This window comes from Chiloscyllium punctatum, chromosome 10, assembly GCF_047496795.1.
Source record: "Chiloscyllium punctatum isolate Juve2018m chromosome 10, sChiPun1.3, whole genome shotgun sequence".
Taxonomy (NCBI): Eukaryota; Metazoa; Chordata; class Chondrichthyes; order Orectolobiformes; family Hemiscylliidae; genus Chiloscyllium; species Chiloscyllium punctatum.
This window is the reverse complement of record NC_092748.1, coordinates 52,647,251-52,669,693: the sequence shown is the minus strand read 5'-3', so window position 1 is coordinate 52,669,693 and position 22,443 is coordinate 52,647,251. Positions and strand designations below refer to the sequence as shown.

At 40.3% G+C, this 22,443-nt stretch overlaps 1 protein-coding gene across 5 annotated transcripts in view; it reads right to left on the bottom strand.

Annotated features, from left to right (window-relative positions):
* LOC140482128 (dual 3',5'-cyclic-AMP and -GMP phosphodiesterase 11A-like) overlaps positions 1-22,443 on the bottom strand; it is a 424,709-nt gene that overhangs the window by 182,622 nt on the left and 219,644 nt on the right. For all 5 annotated transcript variants that reach the window (XM_072579133.1, XM_072579132.1, XM_072579135.1 and 2 more), the window contains 3 exons: positions 14,807-14,896; positions 2,896-3,036; positions 27-91 (listed from right to left, as the gene is read on the bottom strand). In XM_072579133.1, coding sequence (XP_072435234.1) covers positions 27-91; positions 2,896-3,036; positions 14,807-14,896 — 296 coding nt within the window. The remainder of the gene's footprint in view (positions 1-26; positions 92-2,895; positions 3,037-14,806; positions 14,897-22,443) is intronic.

Below are 22,443 nucleotides of genomic sequence, written 5' to 3'. Positions count from 1 at the left end.
CTTATTAAATATAACAAGAAACTTACCTGCTTTCAGCATCTGCACTACACTTGGGAGACAGGAGTTCAAACGATTTTGTAAACTTTACCACCTGCCACAAAATATGAAGAGAAAATGTGTGTCATAATATGCAGCAGAAAAAGGCCTTTATTTCATTTTAGAAATTGAATGAATTCAGAGAACATGTCAATCCACCTCTGACAGTCCTGATTAATCTTTATCAGGTTGGTGACCCATGACCAGTTTACAATACAACTGTTTAAATAGATATTAATTACTTAGACAAAGGAAGTGAGTGTACTGTAACTAAGTTTGCAGACAACACAAAAATAGGTAGGAAGGCAGGTTGCGAGAGGGATACAGTTTATGAAAGGATATTGATAGCTTAAGTAAAGCGGGCAAAAAGTTGACAATTGAAGCATAATGTGGGAAAATGTAGAGCTCTTCATTTTGGAAAGGAAAACAAAAGAATACAATATTATTTAAATGGTAAAAACTGCAGAAAGCTGCAACTCAAAGGGACTTGTGTATGAAACATAAAAAGCTAGCACACAGGAGCAGAAGTTAATCAGGAAGGCTAATGAATGTTGACCCTTGTTTCAAGGAAGTTGAAGTCCCAGCAGGGAGGTCTAACTGCAACTGTACAAGGTGCTGGTAAGACAACATCTGGAGTACTATGAGCAGTTTTAGTCCCTTATTTAAGAAAAGATACCATTTCATTGAAGGCAGCTCATAAGAAGTTCATAAGGATAATGCTTGGGTGGCATGCTTCCTCACAGTGCCAGGAACCCAGGTTTAATTCCATCCTTGGGTGACTGTCCATGTGGAGTTTGCACATTGTCTGTGTGGGTTTCTGCTGGGTGCTCTGGTTTCCTCCAGCAGACCAACAATGAGCAGGCTTGGTGAATTGGCCATGCTGAATTGCTCATGGTGTTCAGAGGTGTGCAGGTTTACCATGGGAAATGCAGGATTGTAGGGGGATGGGTGTAGGTGGGATGATCCTCGGAGGGTCAGTGCGGACTTGTTGGGCCAAATGGCCTGTTTCCACACTGTAGGGATTGCCTTATCACCAAAGACTAAAATAGGTTGAAATTCTACTCATTGGGGTTTAAACCAATGAGAGGTAATTTCATTTAAATGTATAGGATTATTAAAGGACTTGTCAGGATGAATACTGAGAGGATGTTTCTCTTCATGGGTGTGTCAAGAACCAGAGGGCAGATTTTAAGACTGAGATGAGGAGGATTTTCTTCTCTCGGACGGTTGACAGTTTTAGGCACTCCTTGCCACACAGAGCTGTGGAGGCAGAGTCCTTGCGTATGTTTGATAGACTCTTGATCAGTCGGGGAATCCAGGCTTATAGGAAAAGGGAATGGAAATAGAAATGAGGAGTGTTAGATCAGCCATGATTTTATTGAATGGTTGAGCAGGCTCAAGGGGCTGAACAGACTACAATTATTCCAATTTCTTATAGTCGTATTCTATTAGGATTCTTTTCATTTAAAAATTTCCTTTAAAAATCACTGAGACAGAAGGTGAAACGTGTGAAAATGATAGACTTGTAAAACTGTTGCAGCAGAAGAGGAAACAAAAAAAAATTAACTCATTAATGGATCACTGAGGTTTACATGTAAGCATCCAAATTAATGATTTGGATGAGGGAACCGGGGACATTCTAGCGAAGTTTGCCGATGATACGAAGTTAGGTGGACAGGCAGGTAGTACTGAGGAAGTGGGGAGGCTACAGAAGGATCTAGACAGTTTGGGAGAGTGGTCCAGGAAATGGCTGATGGAATTTAACGTGAGCAAGTGCGAGGTCTTGCACTCTGGCAAAAAGAATAAAAGCATGGACTACTTTCTAACTGGTGAGAAAATTAATAAAGCCAAAGCACAAAGGGATCTGGGAGTGCTAGTCGAGGATTCTCTAAAGGTAAACATGCAGGTTGAGTCCGTGATTAAGAAAGCGAATGCAATGTTGTCTCTTATCTCAAGAGGGTTGGAATATAAAAGCAGAGATGTACTACTAAGACTTTATAAAGCTCTGGTTAGGCCCCATTTGGAGTACTGTGTCCAGTTTTGGTCCCCACACCTCAGGAAGGACATACTGGCACTGGAACGTGTCCAGCGGAGATTCACACGGATGATCCCTGGAATGACAGGTCTAGCATATGAGGAACGGCTGAGGATACTGGGATTGTATTGGTTGGAGTTTAGAAGATTAAGGGGAGACTTAATAGAGACGTACAAAATAATACATGGCTTGGAAAAGGTGGATGCTAGGAAATTGTTTCCGTTAGACGAGGAGACTGGGACCCGTGGACACAGCCTTAGAATTAGAGGTGGTCATTTCAGAACAGAAATGCGGAGACATTTCTTCAGCCAGAGAGTGGTGGGCCTGTGGAATTCATTGCCACGGAGTGCAGTGGAAGCCAGGACGCTAAATGTCTTCAAGGCCGAGATTGATAGATTCTTGTTGTCTAGAGGAATTAAGGGCTACGGGGAGAACGCTGGTAAATGGAGCTGAAATGCGCATCAGCCATGATTGAATGGCGGAGTGGACTCGATGGGCCGAATGGCCTTACTTCCACTCCTATGTCTTATGGTCTTATCCTTAAACAATCACTAACTGAGATTCTTCAAACTAGTAACAATTCTAAAATTAACTTCTTATCGATCATGTTCGAAAAATCATAGAGAAAGAATGAAAAACCTTTTAAAAATTAATCCCAGAGGATAACTCTTTTGCAAATCAAGCAAATAAATAATTACATCATTAGATTCAGTTTCTTCCACTTCTCAAGTAAATTTTAGTTGCAATGGCCTGACAACTTGGAAGTATTTCTATTGAATTTTGTTCTGTTGGTTCTCTTTGTGTGTATGTAGGAGCTAACTTACCGGAGACTCAATGTCTTCAAGGAGCAGGACAGAACAACGTTCACACTTCAGCAACGTCTGAGCTCGGTGCATTATTTTCCTCACAATTTTTTCCAAATCTGTTTGCTCTTCAAACAAGTCATTGACTACTTCTAGCAAAGCCTATTTAAGAAAATGGGCACAGCATTACTCTTTTGGATTGAGTAACATATCTTAATGAACATATAGAACATACAACATAGAACAGTACAGAACAGGCCCTTCAGCCCACGATGTTGTGCTGAGCATTTATCTAAATCTAAAGTCAACCTAACCTACACAACCTTCAATTTATCACTGTCCATGTGCTTGTCCAGCAGTTGCTTAAATGTTCCTACTGTCTCTGACATTACTACCACCGCTGGCAGTGCAAACCACGCACTTATCACTCTCTGTATAAAGAATCTACCTCTGACATCTCCCCAGTACCTTCCTCCAATCAACTTAAAATTATGACCCCCTCATGACAGCCATTTCTGCTCTGGGGAAAAGTCTCTGGCTATTTACTCTATCTATGCCTCTCATTACCTTGTACACCTCTATCCAGCCACCTCTCTTCTTGCTTCTCTCCAGTGTGAAAAGCCTTAGCTCACTCAACCTCTCTTCATAAGACAAGCCCTCCAATCTAGGCAGCATCCTGGTAAATCTCCTCTGCACCCTCTCGAAAGCATCTATATCCTTCCGATAATGAGGCGACCAGAACTGGACACAATATTCCAACTGTGGTCTAACCTGGGTTTTATAGAGCGGCAGCAAAACCTCACGTCTCTTAAACTCAACCCCCCTGTTAATGAAAGCTAAAACACCATACGCCTTCTTAACAACCCTATCATCTTAGGTTGTAACTTTGAGTGTTCTAGTACGTGGCCCCAATATGTTGCTGATATTCTACATTGTCAAGAATCCTGTCTTTAACCCTGTATTCAGCATTCAAAGTTGACCTTCCAAAATGAATCCCATCACATTTATCGAGGTTGAACTGCATCTGCCAATTCTCAGCCCAGCTCTGCATCCTGTCAATGTCTTGTGTAGGTGAAAGTGAGGACTGCAGATGCTGGAGACTAGAGTCGAGAGTGTGGTGCTGGAAGAGCATAGCAGGTTAGGTAGCATTGAAGGAGCAAGAGGATTGACATTTCGGGCAAAAGCCTTTCATCAGGTTGTTGTAGCCTACAACAGCCCTCAATATTATTTACAAAACCACCAACCTCTGTGTCATCGGCAAACTCATGATTACACCCTTCCACTTCTTCATCCAAGTCATTTATAAAAATGACAAAGAGCAGAGGCCCAAGAACAGATCCTATGGGACACCACTGGTCATCGACCTCCAGACGGAATACTTTCCATCCACTACCACTCGCTGTCTTCTTTTGGCCAGCCACCTCTGTATCCAGCCACATTTCCTTGTATCTCATACTTCTTAATTTTCTCAATGGGCCTACCAAGAAGAACCTTATCAAATGACTTACTGAAATCCATATACACCACATCCACTGCTCGACCATCATCAATTTGTGTCATCACATCCTCAAAGAACTCAGTAAGGCTTGTGAGGCATGGACTGCCCCTCACAAAGTCATGCTGATTATCTTCAATCAAGCTATTTTTTTTTCAAATAATCATAAATCCCATCTCTCAGAATCCTTTCCACTACATTGCTTACCACAGACATAAGACTGACTGGTCTGTAATTCCCAGGATTTCCCTATTACCTTTCTTGAACAGAGGAACATCATTCACCTCCTTCCAATCATCCAGTACTACTCCTATGGAGAGTGAGGATGTAAAGACCATCACCAGAGGCGTGGCACTGTCATTCCTTGTTTCCCATAGTAACCTTGGATATATCTGGTATGGCCCTGGGGACTTCTCTACCTTGATGCTTCCCAGAATTTCCAGCACATCCACTTCCTTAATATCAATCTGTTTAAACCTATTAGCCTGGTCCACGGTGTTCTCACTATCAACAAGGTCCCTCTCTCTAGTGAATACTGAAGAAAAAACTCATTTAGGGCCTCCCCTACCTTTGCAGACTCCAGGCACAAGTTCCCTTCACTATTACTGTTTGGCCCTACTCTCTTGCTGGTCATTGTCTTATTCTTCACATATGTGTATAAAGCTTTGGATTACCCCTAATCCTTCCAGCCAAAGCTTTTTTGTGCCCCCTCCTGGTTCTCCTCATTCCATTTTAGAGTTCTTTCCAAGCTAGCATGCAATCTTCTAAAGCTGTGCCAGATCCTTGCTGCCTCAACCTCAAGTAAGCTTCCTTCTTCCTTTTGACAAGAAGCTCCTCTGCTCTTGCCATCCAAGACTCCTTCACCTTACCATTCCTTGCTTGTCTCAGTGGGACAACATTATCTAACACTCACAACAAGTGCTCCTTAATCAGCCTCCACATTTCTGTTGTGCATTTCCTGTAGAACAATTGTTCTCAATTTATATTCCACAGCTCCTGTCTAATAGCAGTATAATTTCCCCTCCCCCAATTAAGTATCTTCCCATACCTGTCTGTTCCTATCCCTCTCCATTGATATGGTAAAGGAGAGGCAGTTGTGGTCACTGTCACCGAAATGCTCTCCCGAGAGATCTGACACCTGACCTAGCTCGTTGCCTAGCACCAAATCCAATATGGCCACCCCAATATATATCAGAAGTGAAAACTGCTAGCAACCGAAAAGTAACAGTTAAAAACAGATGCTTCACATATATTGCATAGAAATGACTTAGACATTTCATCATTCTCGTCTTCAATTTTGTTATACATTTTGTCTCATTTGAAACTAAATTAGAAATTTTAAAATATCTTCTAAAACAGCTTCTAAATTTCCTTGTTGTTTAGATCAATATTTAAGTTTACATGGCCCTCATTAATTTCCGGTTTGTCTTAAAGCTACATTTGCCATATCGCTGTTAAAGCTGATACTTGTTTGCACGTTTGAAATGTTTGAAAGAAGCATTCGCTCAGATGCTTGCTGCTAACTGATGCAGAAATGATTAAATCTAGATGGTATGTTTTGTCCTGGTTGGAGAGACATATTTTACCTCTTTTTTATAAAAACAATTCTATAATTTTCCAATACCTGAAGAAAGGAAAATTTAGAAATGTCTTAATCAACACCTGCAAATTCATGAAGTGTGGTTCAAATTGTCCAAAGAAGGCTTTGTGAATTCCTGACTCAATCCATTTTTTCATTTATCATCTTCTGTGACAGACCATGCTATGAAATGAATTAACTTGCAGTAGATAAATTGCCTCAGTTTAAAGATGAAAGGAATGGAGATTTATAGTGTATACATTTGTGTTTCAGTATTTTTAAGGTAAGAGTGAAAAAAATGGAATACTCCCACCTTAAGAATGGGGCACTTATAGCTATAAACTGCTTTAACTTGAGTGTGAGGATTCTCATTAATAGCCAGTGTGAACTGGATTAATAAACAGATGCATTCACATATCCTCAAATTCATAATCGCTACATATACCTTGTCCATTACACTAATCCAGGAAGATGACTGAGTAACACACTCAAATGTTTGTAATTATCCAGCCAGCAGAATGCTATAATAGAATCTTAATTCTCACTAACAAGCATTTTATTTACTTGGGTGGACTAATTTTCACGCACTTTTCAGTGAGAGACCAAATCTACATTGAAAATGACAAAAGAAAATTAGATTAGTACTTTCTCTGGGCTTGTTCAGCCACTTTTCCATGCTTAACATTGCTAAATTTCACCCACAGAGAAAAATATAGCTTTATAGTTGAAATCATTTTTCTATTAGCTCTGTTCAGTATGACAGTGTATAATTTAAATTAATAATGTGGTGTTAGTAATGTGCATCATAGTGTAGTGATCATGCAGAATGTTTACAGAAAGAGCAAGCCACAATCTGGGTTGAATTCTCAAATTTTCAACACAATCAGACAACAAGTTGCACAGTTACTTACTCATCTGTGATTTGTTTGACCTGCTGTTTGATGTTACAGAACTGACCAAGTACTGGAAACCTTACTGAAAGCAGCAGTGAGCGTTTTTGTGGAAGTCATGTCACCATTTCATGACACTATCCATCTCCTTGTAAGTCTAAGTGTCCAAAGCCTGTGAAAGGCTATGGAGAGGGGATAAGTGTGTTAAGTAAGTGAATAAGGGCTTAGGGTGGCAGGAGGGTAAAGAGTGGATTGGCAGGTGGGCAGGATAGAGTGAGAGTGGTATGTGGGTAATGGTGTCGGTTGGCAGGTGGGCGCAGGAAGGCAGGTGAATGAGAGGAGATGGGTCTGGTGATAGAATAGTCTGGTGGGGCTGGGTGCAGTGAGGTTGAATCATAGACAGGACTGATGTGCTATTCAGGGAGTGGTGGGGTGATTCAGGAGGGGTTTGTCAGGTAGTCTGTAAGGTTGTTTTGGTGGTGGGGGGATGGTTGGGATCAGGCTAGGTCAAGAAGGTAGTTGGAGGATGGGAGATGGAGTTCCCAGTAGTTTAGTCTTTTCATGAATTGAAAATTCAGAAATTCATTTCCCTCCTTTAAAGCTTGAACAGATAGCTGAATTCTTTCAATTATTTAAAAGGCTTTAATCCTATGAGCCGCTGAGATTTTGTTGACACAGTTGTGCAATGAAACCTCATTGTGAATACTGGCTGATGACCTATTGTAAAGAGGTGGGCTTTCTATCTGCCTGTCTCAGCAATTGTCATCTGTGTCCCTACCTCAGGCCAGCTTCCTGAGGTGACAGCCTGACTCCAATCTGCTCCCACAACCTGACAGGTTCAGATTGCTGCTTCCGCAGCTGCAGATACTTGTGTTCAAAGGCACTTGTAGGGTCTTACAACCACTCAGCAATTTGACCTGCAACACAGTACAAGCATTGCTAAGGCACAACCACAGGCAGTGTCTCCATGGCGCGAGGGCCTGCTGCCCTATCTCAGGATGACAATATCTGTCCTCCCAACATTGTAATTCTGTCAGTGCTCTTGATGTTGCCTATAAGCCAGTCAACCCAGATGCTACTATACCAAAATGATGCAGTCCAGAGCTGACTTCCCAATTACATGGATACATAACACACAGTCAACCACAGTGAGTTATGATGTGTGTTCCACCGGTATTGACAGGGCTCCTCTGGTGAGAAAAACATTACTTAAGCATCCCAGTGGTTTGCTCAGTGATATTACATGTTTCACCATTGATCTCTTCATACCCGCAACTGCCCAAACATGCTTGAGGTTGCAGACAGGAGTCATGAGCCAGGTGATTAGTAGATGGTTCCTAACATTCAGTAACCACCTTTTGGCCTCTTAAATGAACTGGTGGCAATAAAAGGCACCATGATTGCTGGCAGGATTTGTATGATATGCTGAGCAGGGTGATACACTAGCTGCATTTTAATGCTGTAGAATGCTTTCTGGTTGGGATACATTTCAGAATTTACATGGGGCAGCTGCAAAGCAGTGTATGTGCATTCAATAGTATACTAACATATGGGAAACTGAAAATGTGTTGCTGGAAAAGCACAGCAGGTCAGGCAGCATCCAAGGAGCAGGAGAATCGACGTTTCGGGCATGAGCCCTTCTTCAGGAACCTGCATATGGGGAAGCCTGCTATCCTGATGAAGTTACATGCCTGTTTTATCTTGTTCCTTCTAGAAAGAGAGTACTCTTTATATTCTCTTCTCTTTGCATAGAGACGGTTAGTGACCTATGTCTAATGTAAGTGGTACTCTGAATACGTCTTGCATTGGGAGTCCTTCCTGCTGATGAAAGGATTTCTGCTTTATGAGATAAAGAGAGGGTATTAGCTGGAGCATTTAAATTGGAAATGCCTCCACGAGAGTTAAATTAGTGTAGGATACTAACGAGCATCATAATGTATTTACTCCTAAGCAAACTCTCCAGTGCCCAATCTAACCTTTACAAAATAGTATCCAATACTGCCTGCAGACTTATGTGTGAGTTGCTCAGGTGCTATTTTACACTAAAGCAACAACCCCAATGTCAAAACTCTCTGTGTTCTTCAATTGAATTTTGCAGCCAGTTTCTCCACTGCTTCATCCATGATATTACAAACTTTAGCAATCTGCAGTGATAGTACGCAGTGATAGACTGCTACCTTGGTTTATATTTTTAAGGCTACTGCTATCAACAAGAAGATGCAACTGAAGCTGCTTGAGATAATAAATCTCATCGGATAACACGTTCAATTTTGTGTAAATCTTAAGGTCCAGGTTTATGGCTAGACTTAGTTCTTTAAGATTATTTGACATTTGTAATATAATGACATTTGGAGTAAGTAACTGATGCAAGATTTCTTTTTACGTTCTGTTCATGAATCTCCTGTGTCATGGCTGATGATGAGTCAGAACATGTGACATTTTAAATATTGCATAACATTATTAGGTAATTTATTTATTAAAGGGCAGTAATTGGAATGCAACTTGCAGGCATTGAGATTGGTATGATTTATGAAATGAAAGAGAACAGAGGGGATTCATTTTCTTGGCTTTTGCTTATGTTTAGAATGTTGGCTCAGATATTTATTTACTATTTGAAGCTTTGGACAACTTACAAAGGCAACAAGGTGGAATGAATTTTTTTCTGTTGAGATTGGTGCTATTAGCCATTTAATTTAAATCTGATAGCAGCATTGAGTTATTTATTTTGAAATTAGTAAGAGCGGCAATGGGAAGGGAATCTTTGCTTACTGAGGAGAAAGTGTCAATTTTTCCATAAATATCAGACTGGGCTTTCTGTCTGTGGCAAAGTAATGATCTTGGAAAAGGCTACCCACAAAATTCCAGCAATCTCTGTGGCACTGATTTCACATTTCCTGACTCTAACTTAAATCTATGAAAGCTTCCTATTCTCACATCTATAGAGTACAATATTGAAGCAGTCAATGAATGAACAAAGACTTGTTACGTTGTTAGCTACTCTGTAAAAAAGTTACAACTGGTTGAATAATGGGACTGCATTTGAAACAATATAATAATTCTGTAAGTAATTCTAAAGAACACTCACTTGAGGGGCTCTCCACATATCCAGTGACAATCCTGTTAACAGGCAAGGTCTTGAACCAATCACAATGAACTATTCTTATAGTCAACAAAGCAGGATTTTAAATGGATGGAATTCCTGTATTTCTAATGAAATTTTAAGAATGCAATAAAAGAAGTGATTGCATTTTTTGTCATAATGGAAAAATTCAACAATCCACAAATATAAAATTAGTTGTCCAGTTCCAGTGAGGGCTTTTGTTTTAGAATTAGATACAAAAATATTATTCAGTCACAACTTACTCAACCTGGTGTAACTTCTTTGTAGTTTTTACAAAGAAACTAACAATGTAATTAGTCTTGGGTCCATTTGTTGATTTGCTTCAAAATTTGTACTCTACAGATGTGAGAATAAGAAATGTTCCCATCTACCCTCTGGGGAGCACAATATCACTGACAGAAACATCTGGATCTCTGCTTAATTCTGCAATTTTGAAAATTCGCAAAGTTGATGTCAATTTCTGTGGATGCTACAGTTTGTTTTTGTTATCATTCACAGGGTGTGAGGATTGCTGGTTAGGTCGGCATATATTGCTTATCCCTAATTGCCCAAAGGGCAGTGGACATTATTGTGGGTCTGGAGTCACTTGTCAGCCAGATCAAGTAAGGATGGCAATTTCCTTCCCTAAATGTCATTAATGAACCAGATGGGTTTCTTGAAAAATCGATAATGGTGCTGTAATCATCATTAGATTCTTAACTCCAGATTGTTATTCAATTCAAATTCCACCATCTGCTTCGGCAGGATTTGAACCTATGTCTCAAGGATGTTACCTGGCTGTCTGGATTAATAAGCGCTTTTGCCCAAAACGTTGATTTCGCTGCTCGTTGGATGCTGCCTGAACTGCTGTGCTCTTCCAGCACCACTAATCCAGTATTTGGTTTTCAGCATCTGCAGTCATTGTTTTTACCTTGTCTGGATTAATAGTCTAGCAATAATACCACTAGACCATTGCCTCCCTAGTTTTTCATCTTTATAACTGTAAAATACATGACAATACATCGAAAATGGAGTGAGTGGGTAGGAGGTGTAGCACTCGAATAAAGGCCAGGAGGGTTCATTAGTTTCCTGTAGCAGCTGGGAGCAAAGGTTTCAATGGAAACTGCAAAGCAGATAAAATAGTGTAATGCTGCACAGAGAAGCAGAACATGTAAAAGACCTGATCCGTAACTTTAAAAAAATCCGAAAACTTCAGGGCCAATACTGAAAATAGGCATAACAAGAAGAAAAACCCAAGAAATGTAATACCTTCTGGATCCAAGCTTTACTTCCATGATATTGCTCATAGCATATCCGAAGTTAGACTGAACAGCAAACATTGTAACACAATATACTTTAGGCATACTGATTTTTCCAGCTGCTTTCCTTCCATGTGATTGCCCATTCCTTCCCACTTCCAACCAATGTTGGTTTGGTAATATTTCACTTTTAAACTGACAGACAAATTGTCGTGACATTTAAATTTACAGGAGCTGATGGCTATGCCAGTCTTTTAATAATATTATTGACATGTTCCCTTAAGTTTCTATCTTTTCTGGAAGAATTAGTGTTGTTCTTTTAGCTTTGACAACAGTCACACAATTGCTATGATCTCTTTGATGTTACACAGTGTTTCAGTATTGGGCTCTTGGGCCTTATATATTTGCATAAACACGCTGCAGGCTGTATTCTCTCTCCAACACTGGGAAACAGAATTATTTTCGGGTCCTGAATTTGCCTCTGGGAAGGATGGTGAAGACAATCACTTAATGGGACTTTTGCAGGTTTAATTGCTGGCATGAAGACTGTTCATTTCATTCAAGATCCCAAGTAGGCTCTTGAAGGTGGACAGCCAATCAGAGACCTTCCAGCTGAGAGGAACTGCATAATAAAATGGTGGGTAAATCAGAGAGAGAGCAATTCAACATGGAGGCACACTCTCCCCAAACTTTTTGAAATCATTTATTAAAACGGTAACTGAGCAGCTCGTCAGGCCTGCAGGGGATGGGGGTGAAAAGTGAGAATTTAGGGTCATAGAGTCATAGAGACGTACAGCATGGAAACAGATCCTTCGGTCCAACCACGCCGACCAGATATCCCGACCCAATCTAGTCCCATCTGCCAGCACCCGGCCCATATCCCTCCAAACCTTTCCTATTCATATACCCATCCAAATGCCTCTTAAATGTTGCAATTGTACCAGCCTCCACCATGTCCTCTGGCAGCTCATTCCATACACGTACCACCCTCTGCGTGAAAAAGTTGCCCCTTAGGTCTCTTTTATATCTTTCCCCTCTCACCCTAAACCTATGCCCTCTAGTTCTGGACTCCCCAACCCCAGGGCATTTGTTCTACTTGGAGACATGATTCTGCTCTCCTGGTTGAGGGGGTACCTATGGATCTGAGTGGAGCATTGGGCTCTCAGTCTGCTGCCTGATATTTGCTTCCAGGCACCAAAACTGACCTGATCAGTGCAGGAACATGGAGTCTGACCTCATTGGCTAGTCTAATCAACTACCTGCTACATGTGGGCCAGTATCACTGCTGCTGGTCCCAATCTTGCTACCATAAAACTGATCCAGAATGAAGCCAGTCAATGGAGCTAACGCTTGGTCCCATTTGATTCTGAGCCCAGGCTGGAGATGAACTGGGCAGAACAAGGTGAGGGTGGGGGTGGAGCCTAAAATTCCAGCCCCCAACATTCTATTTGCCTTAGTAATTTCTACAACACCCCAGATATAAAGTGTCAATATTTGATCAACTAGTTTACAAAAATTATCTCCTCTAATACCTTATTTCATGTTGAACCCTTCATAATATAGTGCATTAATTTACATTACCTAAAGTATATCTCAATATTAAATATAATTTGTAAATTAATTAAACAGTTGATGTGCAACTCTGCACTTCAGAAAACACACTTTGGAAGATTCTGACTCCTCACATAAATCTATCTTCTGAGCTGCTTAATCTGTTTTACGTATTTTCATTAAAACCATCAAAAATATTATGACTTCATTTGGAAATTCCACTGGTCCTATTTTCATAATTAGATTGATTTCCTCTTGTCTAGTTAATATATGATTATGTCTATAATTTTTTGTCAGACCTGAACAGATTTTCTTGTAGCTGTAAGGGGTAGTAGAGTAGCTCAGTGGTTAGCACTGTTGTCCTACAGTACCAGGGACCCAGGTTCAATTCTACCCTCAGGCTATTGGCTGTGTAGAGTTTGCATGTTCTCTGTGTGGGTTTCTTCCAGGTGCTCTAGTTTCCTCCCATAATCCAATGGTGTGCAGGTTAGGGAGATTGCCATGGGAAATGCAAGAGTACTGGGGAGCAAAGGGAGGGAGCTCTGAATGGGATGCTCTTCAGAGGGCCAGTGTGGACTTGATGGACCAAATGGCCTGCTTCCACACTGTATGGATTCCATAAGTAGTCTGTTGCAAATGTTATTAAATGCTTTCAGAAAGTCTAGGACACATGATAATGTACACATTATTCTCAGCTGCATATTTTGTGAAATCTTGAAATAATTCCATTAAACTTATGAGCCATTACTTGTTTAATGAACATATTGGTTTAATTCTTTGCCACCTTCTTGCTGTATTCTATTCAATTGCTCCCTTTATAAATGATTCTAGAATTTTCCTCATTGTACTCAGGCTAATAGGTTTTGAAACTCAAAATTTATCTTTGTGCCTGACCATTTCTGCATGAAGCATTGGGCATCCTGTGAAATTCTCAAAGGTGGGTTCTAATGGTTGTCAGATGGTGCAGTACTGGACATTGAAACAGCAGTCAGTGTTCAACACAATGGCATCATTTCAGCACCCCTACCCTGTCATGTGGATGCAATCTGCAAATGGCAAGCACCTCTCCAGATGGACAGACTGTCATTGCCAGCTCAATATTGTTTTCAGATTAAGGTAACAATTGTTCAAAAATAAGGGACTAGAACTCCTTCATCCTTTCAGCTATAAGAATGATTGGATTCCACATGACCTACATTGGGGGAAGACAAAGAAAAAAAAGGGAAGGATTTCATATTCTTCCTTAAATAAAATAACTTAAAGTAAATAATGATCTTGCCCTTATCAGTCAGCGGCAATTATGGGCACTTTGCCATGATCCATGAGATTTCATGAGTGTAGACCTGAGTGAATAATTATGTCAGTAAGGTGGGAAGAGTTGATCAGCTGGGTAAGATGGGTAGGTGGATAGTTAGATACATGGCTATATAAGTTGTTAGTGAGTGGGTGGCTAACGGGATTCAGTGAGTGATTGGGTAAATAGCGAGGTTGGTAGGAGGGTGAGGTGGGCAACTGGGTGAGGCAGCCAAGGTGGGTAAATAGGTGAGGTGTATGAAAGGGTAACTGGGTCAAGTAGTAGCTAGGCAGTTGGAGATTAGTCAACTGGTTAGAGGATGGTTGGGTGGCAATCGGAGAGTGATCAGGGAAATGAGGTTGCATCAGGAGTATGGCTGTGTAGTCATGGGTTAATCGGTCGGTCATTGGGGAGGGTGGTTGTAGTAATTGGGAGTAGTTGGGTCAATTTGGGGACAGTCTGGTTGGGGAGGGTAGTCTATGATTCTAGGCAGCAGTGAATCAACTTTCTAGAAGTATAAACTTTGCAGTTAATTCCCACGTGTCAACATATTAGTACTTCCACTGGCTCATGACTCAAATGTCCCCAATGCTTCTCCATCTCCAGCAATCCAGAGATCAGAAAACTTGTGCCATTATTTCTAGCCTCATTCAATTAAATAGATTTTGATTTTGGACATGCACTCAGCAGCACACTAGCTGTGGGGAATCTGTGTGGAATGAATGGTCAGAAATAAGCCCCTGTAGTGCATCCTCTTTACTTACCCTGCTCCTATCATACTCCTTTCTGGATGCAGCGAACAACTGAGCATTTGAGATTGCAATTCCGCAGAATGGGAGATACATCCCCAGCACCTGGACAAAAATAAAATGCATTAAATGTCCAACATTTTTTTAAAAAGTCTGTTTATCAAAGATCCAATGCAAAGCACACAGAATACTTGACCATGAGGTTTTGGTAATTTAATAATAGGAGTCATGCTATGGAAAAAACAATTCCAATTACATTGGGCAACTCCTTATTGTGAGACTTACACCCTGCTGTACATAGTAAACATTACATCTAATTGAAAAACTGAAAATTACATGGAAATTATCTTGAGGAAGTGGCCCCACAGACACAAAGAATTGGTTGTAGTTTGATAACATCTAGAGCAAATTCATTTTGTTTTCACAAACTGCTTGATTGAGCCACAAATGCCATTAGAGCATTTTATTTTTGTTTTCATTGGAAAGAGCTGATATTGGAGAAGGTGGGAGTATGATCCTCAGGGAGGTGAGTAAATGATTTCATCTCAAACATGAGAACTGGTCCTCATAACTGTCTGTAAATTGAAAATTAATACTGGAATTCAAATTATTCTTATTGTCAGGCAATTGCTCAAATTGATCTTGTAGAATTGAAAGAGTAAAACTGCTGCTACTATGACGTCTCAGACAGAGCACACTGCTGTGAAGATGGAGGGGACAATCCAGTCAAAAACTACAACATATAAAATTCAGGCTGATAAAAGGCCTTTTGGTCCATCAGCATGCAGAGATACTTCTCTTCCTTATTCTAGAGGACGGTAGCTTTGTTTCTTGACTTCAGAGAAAACAAAATCAAAGTGTTGTTAAATATGTTGCTTTTTCTCAACAGCTATCAACTATTTTTAGTTGATCAAATTAGGTAAAGGGGCTGTTCAGAGAGATCTGGGTGTTCTTGTCCACCAGTCAATGAAGGCAAGCATGCAGGTACAGCAGGTCGTGAAGAAGGCTAATAGCATGCTGGCCTTCATAACAAGAGGAATTGAGTATAGAAGCAAAGAGGTGCTTCTGCAGCTGTACAGGGCCCTGGTGAGACCACACCTGGAGTACTGTGTACAGTTCTGGTCTCCAAATTTGAGGAAAGACATTCTGGCTATTGAGGGAGTGCAGCGTAGGTTCACGAGGTCAATTCCTGGAATGGCAGGATTGCCTTACACGGAAAGACTGAAGCGACTGGGCTTGTATACCCTTGTGTTTAGAAGACTGAGAGGGGATCTGATTGAAACGTATAGGATTATGAAAGGATTGGACACTCTGGCAGGAGGAAACATATTTCCGCTGATGGGGGAGTGCCGAACCAGAGGACACAACTTAAAAATACGGGGTAGACCATTTAGGACAGAGATGAGGAGAAACTACTTCACCCAGAGAGTGGTGGCTGTGTGGATTGCTCTGCCCCAGAGGGCAGTGGAGGCCCAGTCTCTGGATTCATTTAAGAAAGAATTGGATAGAGCTCTTAAAGATAGTGGAGTCAAGGGTTATGGAGATAAGGCTGGAACAGGATACTGATTGGGAATGATCAGCCATGATCATATTGAATGGCGGTGTAGGCTCGAAGGGCTGAATGGCCTACTCCTGCATCTATTGTCTATTGTCTATTGTCTATTTTCTTTCCAGAGTGCCAATTGACTCATAATTGGTAAACATCTCTGCGAGTATATTCCATATATCCAACATCCTGTGAGGGGAGAATACATTTCTATTATCTTTAATCTTTCCCATGTCTTGTACAACCTGATAATTGCAGACTTACACAACCACTTAACATATTAAAAGCATAAAATTTGAAACAATGTCCTTCCAAAAAACAGACTATTACAAAAAAGTCTTAATTTCTGAAATCGCATCCTATGTCATGTTTCTTTTACCTCAATTAAAACTTTTAAAGACAAAAGTCACACGATCTAAAGACAATTTTCTGCTTAGTATCATTCAGTTCAAACTTATTTGTTTATGATTGTTTGGACTTGAGCATTGCTGAAACAAAGATACATTTTGTTGAAGTTTTTCATCCTACGCTCATAAGGTCAATTCGCAAAAGTACAAATTTAAGGGGAAAACCAAGATGAGAGGAGAATGCAGGTTGGTTGGCGAGTGGAATTTGATTGGATGAGGCAGTGCCATGGAGAATGCCAAAGTTAATAATGATTGAAAATTAACTGCCATGCTTTGTTTAAATTTTAAAGCAGACGGGTTGACTTTGATTTGTCAAGACATTGTCCTGAAAGATGAACCGGAAAATGGTTGTTTCCTATTTTGTTGAGTTGAAACTACCACAGAGGATGTACAGTCATTATTCCATATCAGCGTGGGTTCCGTTCCTGAGAATCCCCACAAATGATGAAATTTTTGAGTGCAGAACTCATTTAAAAATAAATTAAAAATTGCAGATATGCAAGTTTTGTTTGTGATTTTGAATTTTTTGATGCATTTTTTGGCATGAATTCATAATTCCGCAGATACCAGGAATTAATATATGTGTTCCTTCTGTCTTCAAAGAATGGGAACCTGTGTGTCAATATATTTATATTCCAGTACACGCAACTGCACCAAACTTCAAGCCTGACTGACAATCCTAAATTGATTTTTTGCATAATGGTTTGCATACTCAGTATTATCTGGCAAATGCCATCAAATTATGGAAACACATCTAATGTTGAACACTGTATTGTGGGTTATGCAAGTACACGTTAGCTGACTAGCCAGTTCATTGTGAACAGCCAAAAGGATATGCTGTTTGATTTGATTTGCCAGCCTTTGAGGTGTATGGCCTACACAGCCGATACTGAAATTCATATGCTACATTATTCATTTTTATGATAAGCAGATAGCTTTTGGCTGGACAGCAGCATCCTGTTCGTGGCAAACTCCACTCATGTTGCTACTGCATAATAGCTGCCTGAAACAACTGTTGCTCATCATTTTGAAATACCTCATCCCTCCAGGGTTAATTCAGGCCTTGTATCCATTCATGAGTTTGCAAGATATTGCATGAAAAATCCTCTGATCAGGATAGCCATCCTCCCACAGGATTTGTTTGATCGACCCTATCTCAGCATCAAGACTGACAGTGAAAAACTGATGTAGGCCCTACTTATGACATCGCCAAGAAGGCCAATGTTTTAGTATGTGGGGCTGTAAGAATATCATTGTGTATAAATGTAAAGTCACCTTAGTCTTACTGGATCACAGGGCTCTCATTAGAGAGAGGTAATTGGTAGCAGTCCAACCTGAGGGTTAACACACCTCAGGTGGGGGAAGATGTTGAGAAGGAGAGTCTTTCATGATAACATCAGTGCTGTGGGAATTGAAACCATCCTGTTAGCACATCACAGTACATTAGCAACTAGACAGCCAGCCAACTGAGCTAATCACTCAGCCCCACAACATCACTACAGGAGTTCTTCAGGGTAGTGTCCTGGGTCCAACCGTTTTTAGCTGCTTCATCATAAGAGGTCAGAATAAGGCAAACCATAAAACTTACCCATGTTACTCAACATAGTGACCTAGCATACAGAGGAAGTATAAAAGTACTGAATTTCAAACATCATCAATGTGAATTAATGCCCTGCTTTTCATACTGTACCTGTTGATCATTCATTATTATTTAGTCATGTGGTTTTCTGAACTTTAGCATATGATTGAAAATGGGGATATTTGTTGAAGATTGCCTAGTGTTTAGCTCCATTCACAATTCCTTAAATATTGAGGTAGATTAATGTTAACATGCTTCAGGGCCTGGACGATATCCATGCTTGGGCCAATAATGAGCAACTGTCAGTTGTGCCAAACTAAGTGGCAATTGAAAATCACCTCCAAACTAAAGAGAGTACATTTACCTCTCCTTGGCAATCATCAGCACTGCCATCTATGAATGCCTTACTATTAACAGGTTGAGGGTCACTATTGATCAGATATGTAAGGATCTAGGCTACCACAGCACAAGAGCAGATGAGGAGCTGGGAATTCTGCAACAACTTTCTGACCTTCTGACAACCAAAAGACATACAACCATCTACAAAGCACAAACAGGTGTGTGACTGAATAATCTTCTCCTTATATCTGGATGATTGCAGCTCAAACACCGCATGATAAGCTCAAGACCATCCAGAGCAAAGCTTGACTGGCATTCGTCCACCACAAGAAACTTTCACTTCCTCCATCACCAGAGCTTATTGACAGGATTGTATACCAGAAACAGGAGATGCTACAGTAGCTCGCCAAGGCTTCTTCAACATCGTCTTCCAAACCTGTGACTTTGATTGCCTGGAAGGACAAGGGGAGAAGATGCATAGGACCAAAACTAGCTGCATGTTCCTCTCTAAATCACAGCTCATCCTCCCTTGGAACTAAATCATTTTTCCTTTATTGCCACTGGTAAAGATCCTGTAACCGCTTCCCTAATTGCACTGTAAGTGTATCAACAATATGTGCTCTACTGAATTTCAAGAAAGCAGTTCACCGTCCTCTCAAGGTCACTTAGAGCTGGGCAATAAATGCTGGTCATACCAGCAAAGCCAACACTGTACAAATTAATAATTTCTCTATTAAAGCTCCCTATTTTAATGCTACTAAATGCATATTTTTACATTCTCACTTGTAAATAATAATGGCACATTAAAGCGTCTTGGTCCTATCATTTCAAAAAAATGTTTTTATACCATTCATGTGTCTGAGTTTAAACGTGTTTTAATAATGGGTAAAATGGATAAACAGAGCTGAAAATGTGTTGTTGGAAAAGCGCAGCAGGTCAGGCAGCATCCAAGGAGCAGGAGAATCGACGTTTCGGGCATCAGCCCTTCTTCAGGAATCAGCCCTTCTTCGGGCTGATGCCCGAAATGTCGATTCTCCTGCTCCTTGGATGCTGCCTGACCTGCTGCGCTTTTCCAGCAACACATTTTCAGCTCTGATCTCCAGCATCTGCAGTCCTCACTTTCTCCTCGAAAATGGATAAACAACCTAAGCTACAGAAATGCACAGAAAACAAACAATAGAGATTATTCAACGGGGCCTGAAAACAAGGGCATTAAACCACATTAATTATATTTAGAAAGTCCGTATTTTTATATTTCCTTTAAATACTATGATATGTAACATGGGTAAATGTTATGGTTTATTTTATTGAAAATCATATTTAATTGGAAAGGCAATGAGGCAAAGTGAATGATTAACTAAGAATGGAAGTAAAGATTAAGGAAAACTCAAGAAAGTTAAAATATATTTGGCAGTATCTTAGAAATAACTAATGATGTAGAATAATGTCAAATTCATATTGTGAATTTTTAACCTAATTATCTTCAAACAGTTGCAACAGCAAAAAGCTTCATGGAGGTTTTGCCTGCAATTAGTTGGCTTTTTCTAATGATAGGTTGTTCAGTGTTTAGATATTTTTAATCAAACTATTCAAAAATATTATGTAAAGCTCTGAAGCAGATAGGACTTGAACTTGGATCTTCTGGCTCAGAGACAGGGATATTACCACTGTGCCACAAGAGCCCAAATACACTTACAAAAATTCTGTATGGTATTTTTTTGAGGTTGAATAAGCTTTATCGTAAGCTGGTGTGACTAAACGTTTTATCTTCACCAGACAACCTTAAAGAACAGACTGACTTCTGATATTGGAGTAAAGACAAGTGATTTATCTTGCAGTTTGTTATTGTCACCCATTCAGGTACAGTGACTGAATGTGGGTATACTGATAATTGGATTCCAGTCTTTTATTCTTTGGTCTGTGGTAAGAAGTCATCTCTAATACAGGAGTGAAAAATTAGGTGCCCATCTTATAGTTATGGGACCACGTCAGAACTAAAACACATTCATTGGGAATAAACATACTTCTTCAAATCTGGCTGTCTGCCAACTTGTTGAAGACATCACAACATATGCAGCTTACTTCAAATCAAAAAGTACAGAGCATGACATGAATCAACAATGCAAGTCACAATTTAGGGCACCACTGCCATTTTGGAGCTCATCTCTTAAGTTAGCAAATTCTTATAACCTCATTCAGCTGAACATAGATAAAGCAAAAGGAAGGGCCTCCCACCATTATTACTTAAAGGGATCATCAGCTACTTCCTGGCTCATTTGCTCTTTGATTTTTTTCTTCTGGCTGGAAGCACAGTTTTAGAAGTGATAGGGAGGGGCTCTTTATGTCCTGCACATTAGGCCCATGTTCAAAGCCTGCCTTCTCCAGAGGTGTGTAATGGTAATAAGATCTCTGAACACTTTATTAGAGAGATTGGAGTGATGCTATGGTAATGTCCCTACCTCTATGCCAAAAGACCTGTTTAAGAACCTCCCCCCCCCCCCCCCACCCCCCAGCTATTGAGGTGTGTCATAAACAGAATAGGTTGATTAAAAATATTAAGACCAACATAAGGACCAGGAATCTTCATGTAATGTCTTTCACCAAACATTGCATACAAGTCATTAACCAAGCTCCATTTATTGAGGGCTCATGTGCCACAGTAGTAATGTCCCTACTTGTGGGTCAGAAAATCCAGGATCAAGACTTATTGGCCCCAGATTTGTATCTTAACATGTATAAACAAGTTGATTAAAAATATTTGCTAACAACAGATATTTGTAAGACTGACAGAGAATCTTGTTATTCAGTGGTTGCGTCCCTTCTTCTGTTAGGACATTCAGCTTCAAGACACATCCTCACTGTATGGCCAAACAGATTGGTTAAAATAATGAGAAGCGTTCACTGGAGGCTTTCCATAATTCTCAAAACTTGCAAGAGTCTAAGGAAATGGTTTGACAGGTGCTGAAGGACCTTTTGCAAACATTAAGGCTTCTGCAGTGATCAGTTACTCTGAGACATGAGTGTACTGGTCAGCATTCCTCTTGGAATTCCTCTTGACTTGGAGAATGAATGAAAGCAAACTGGAAAAGACATTAGGAAAAGAGAGAAGGTGGAGTTTCACAGCTCGATGCTTTATTTAGCCTGGGAGTTCAATGAACAACTCTGCTACCTGAGCCTTACAGAGGAACAAAATGTGAGATGTTTGTGGTTCGACAAAGATGTCCATACTGAAATTTGCCAAGTTCAAACTTGGTGTAAAACCAGGGGTTCATTGTCAGTGGCTGAGAGTAACTGACTTTTAAATTTTATATGTTTTACACTTTGCATTGGCAACTCTGCCCAAAACCAATAGGAGATGGTTCACTCCTGATCTTTAGGGAAGTACCCTTCATCCTTACCTGTTCACACCTACAGGTGACTCCAAACTTATAGAAATATGGTTGATTCTTAACTGCCCTCTGGGCAACTGAGGATGAGCAATACAAGCTGGCCTAACCAGTGATGCCTGTCTCATGAATGCATCTTCAAAAACTCCATTTTCAATATCTACATAGAATGAGACGAGTGAATCCTTAGAAGAGTATAAAGGAAGTAGGAGTATACTTAATAGGGAAATCAGGAGGGCAAAAAGGGGACATGAGATAGCTTTGGCAAATAGAATTAAGGAGAATCCAAAGGGTTTTTACAAATACGTTAAGGACTAAAGGGTAACTAGGAAGAGAATAGGGCCCCTCAAAGATCAGCAAGGCGGCCTTTGTGTGGAGCCGCAGAAAATGGGGGA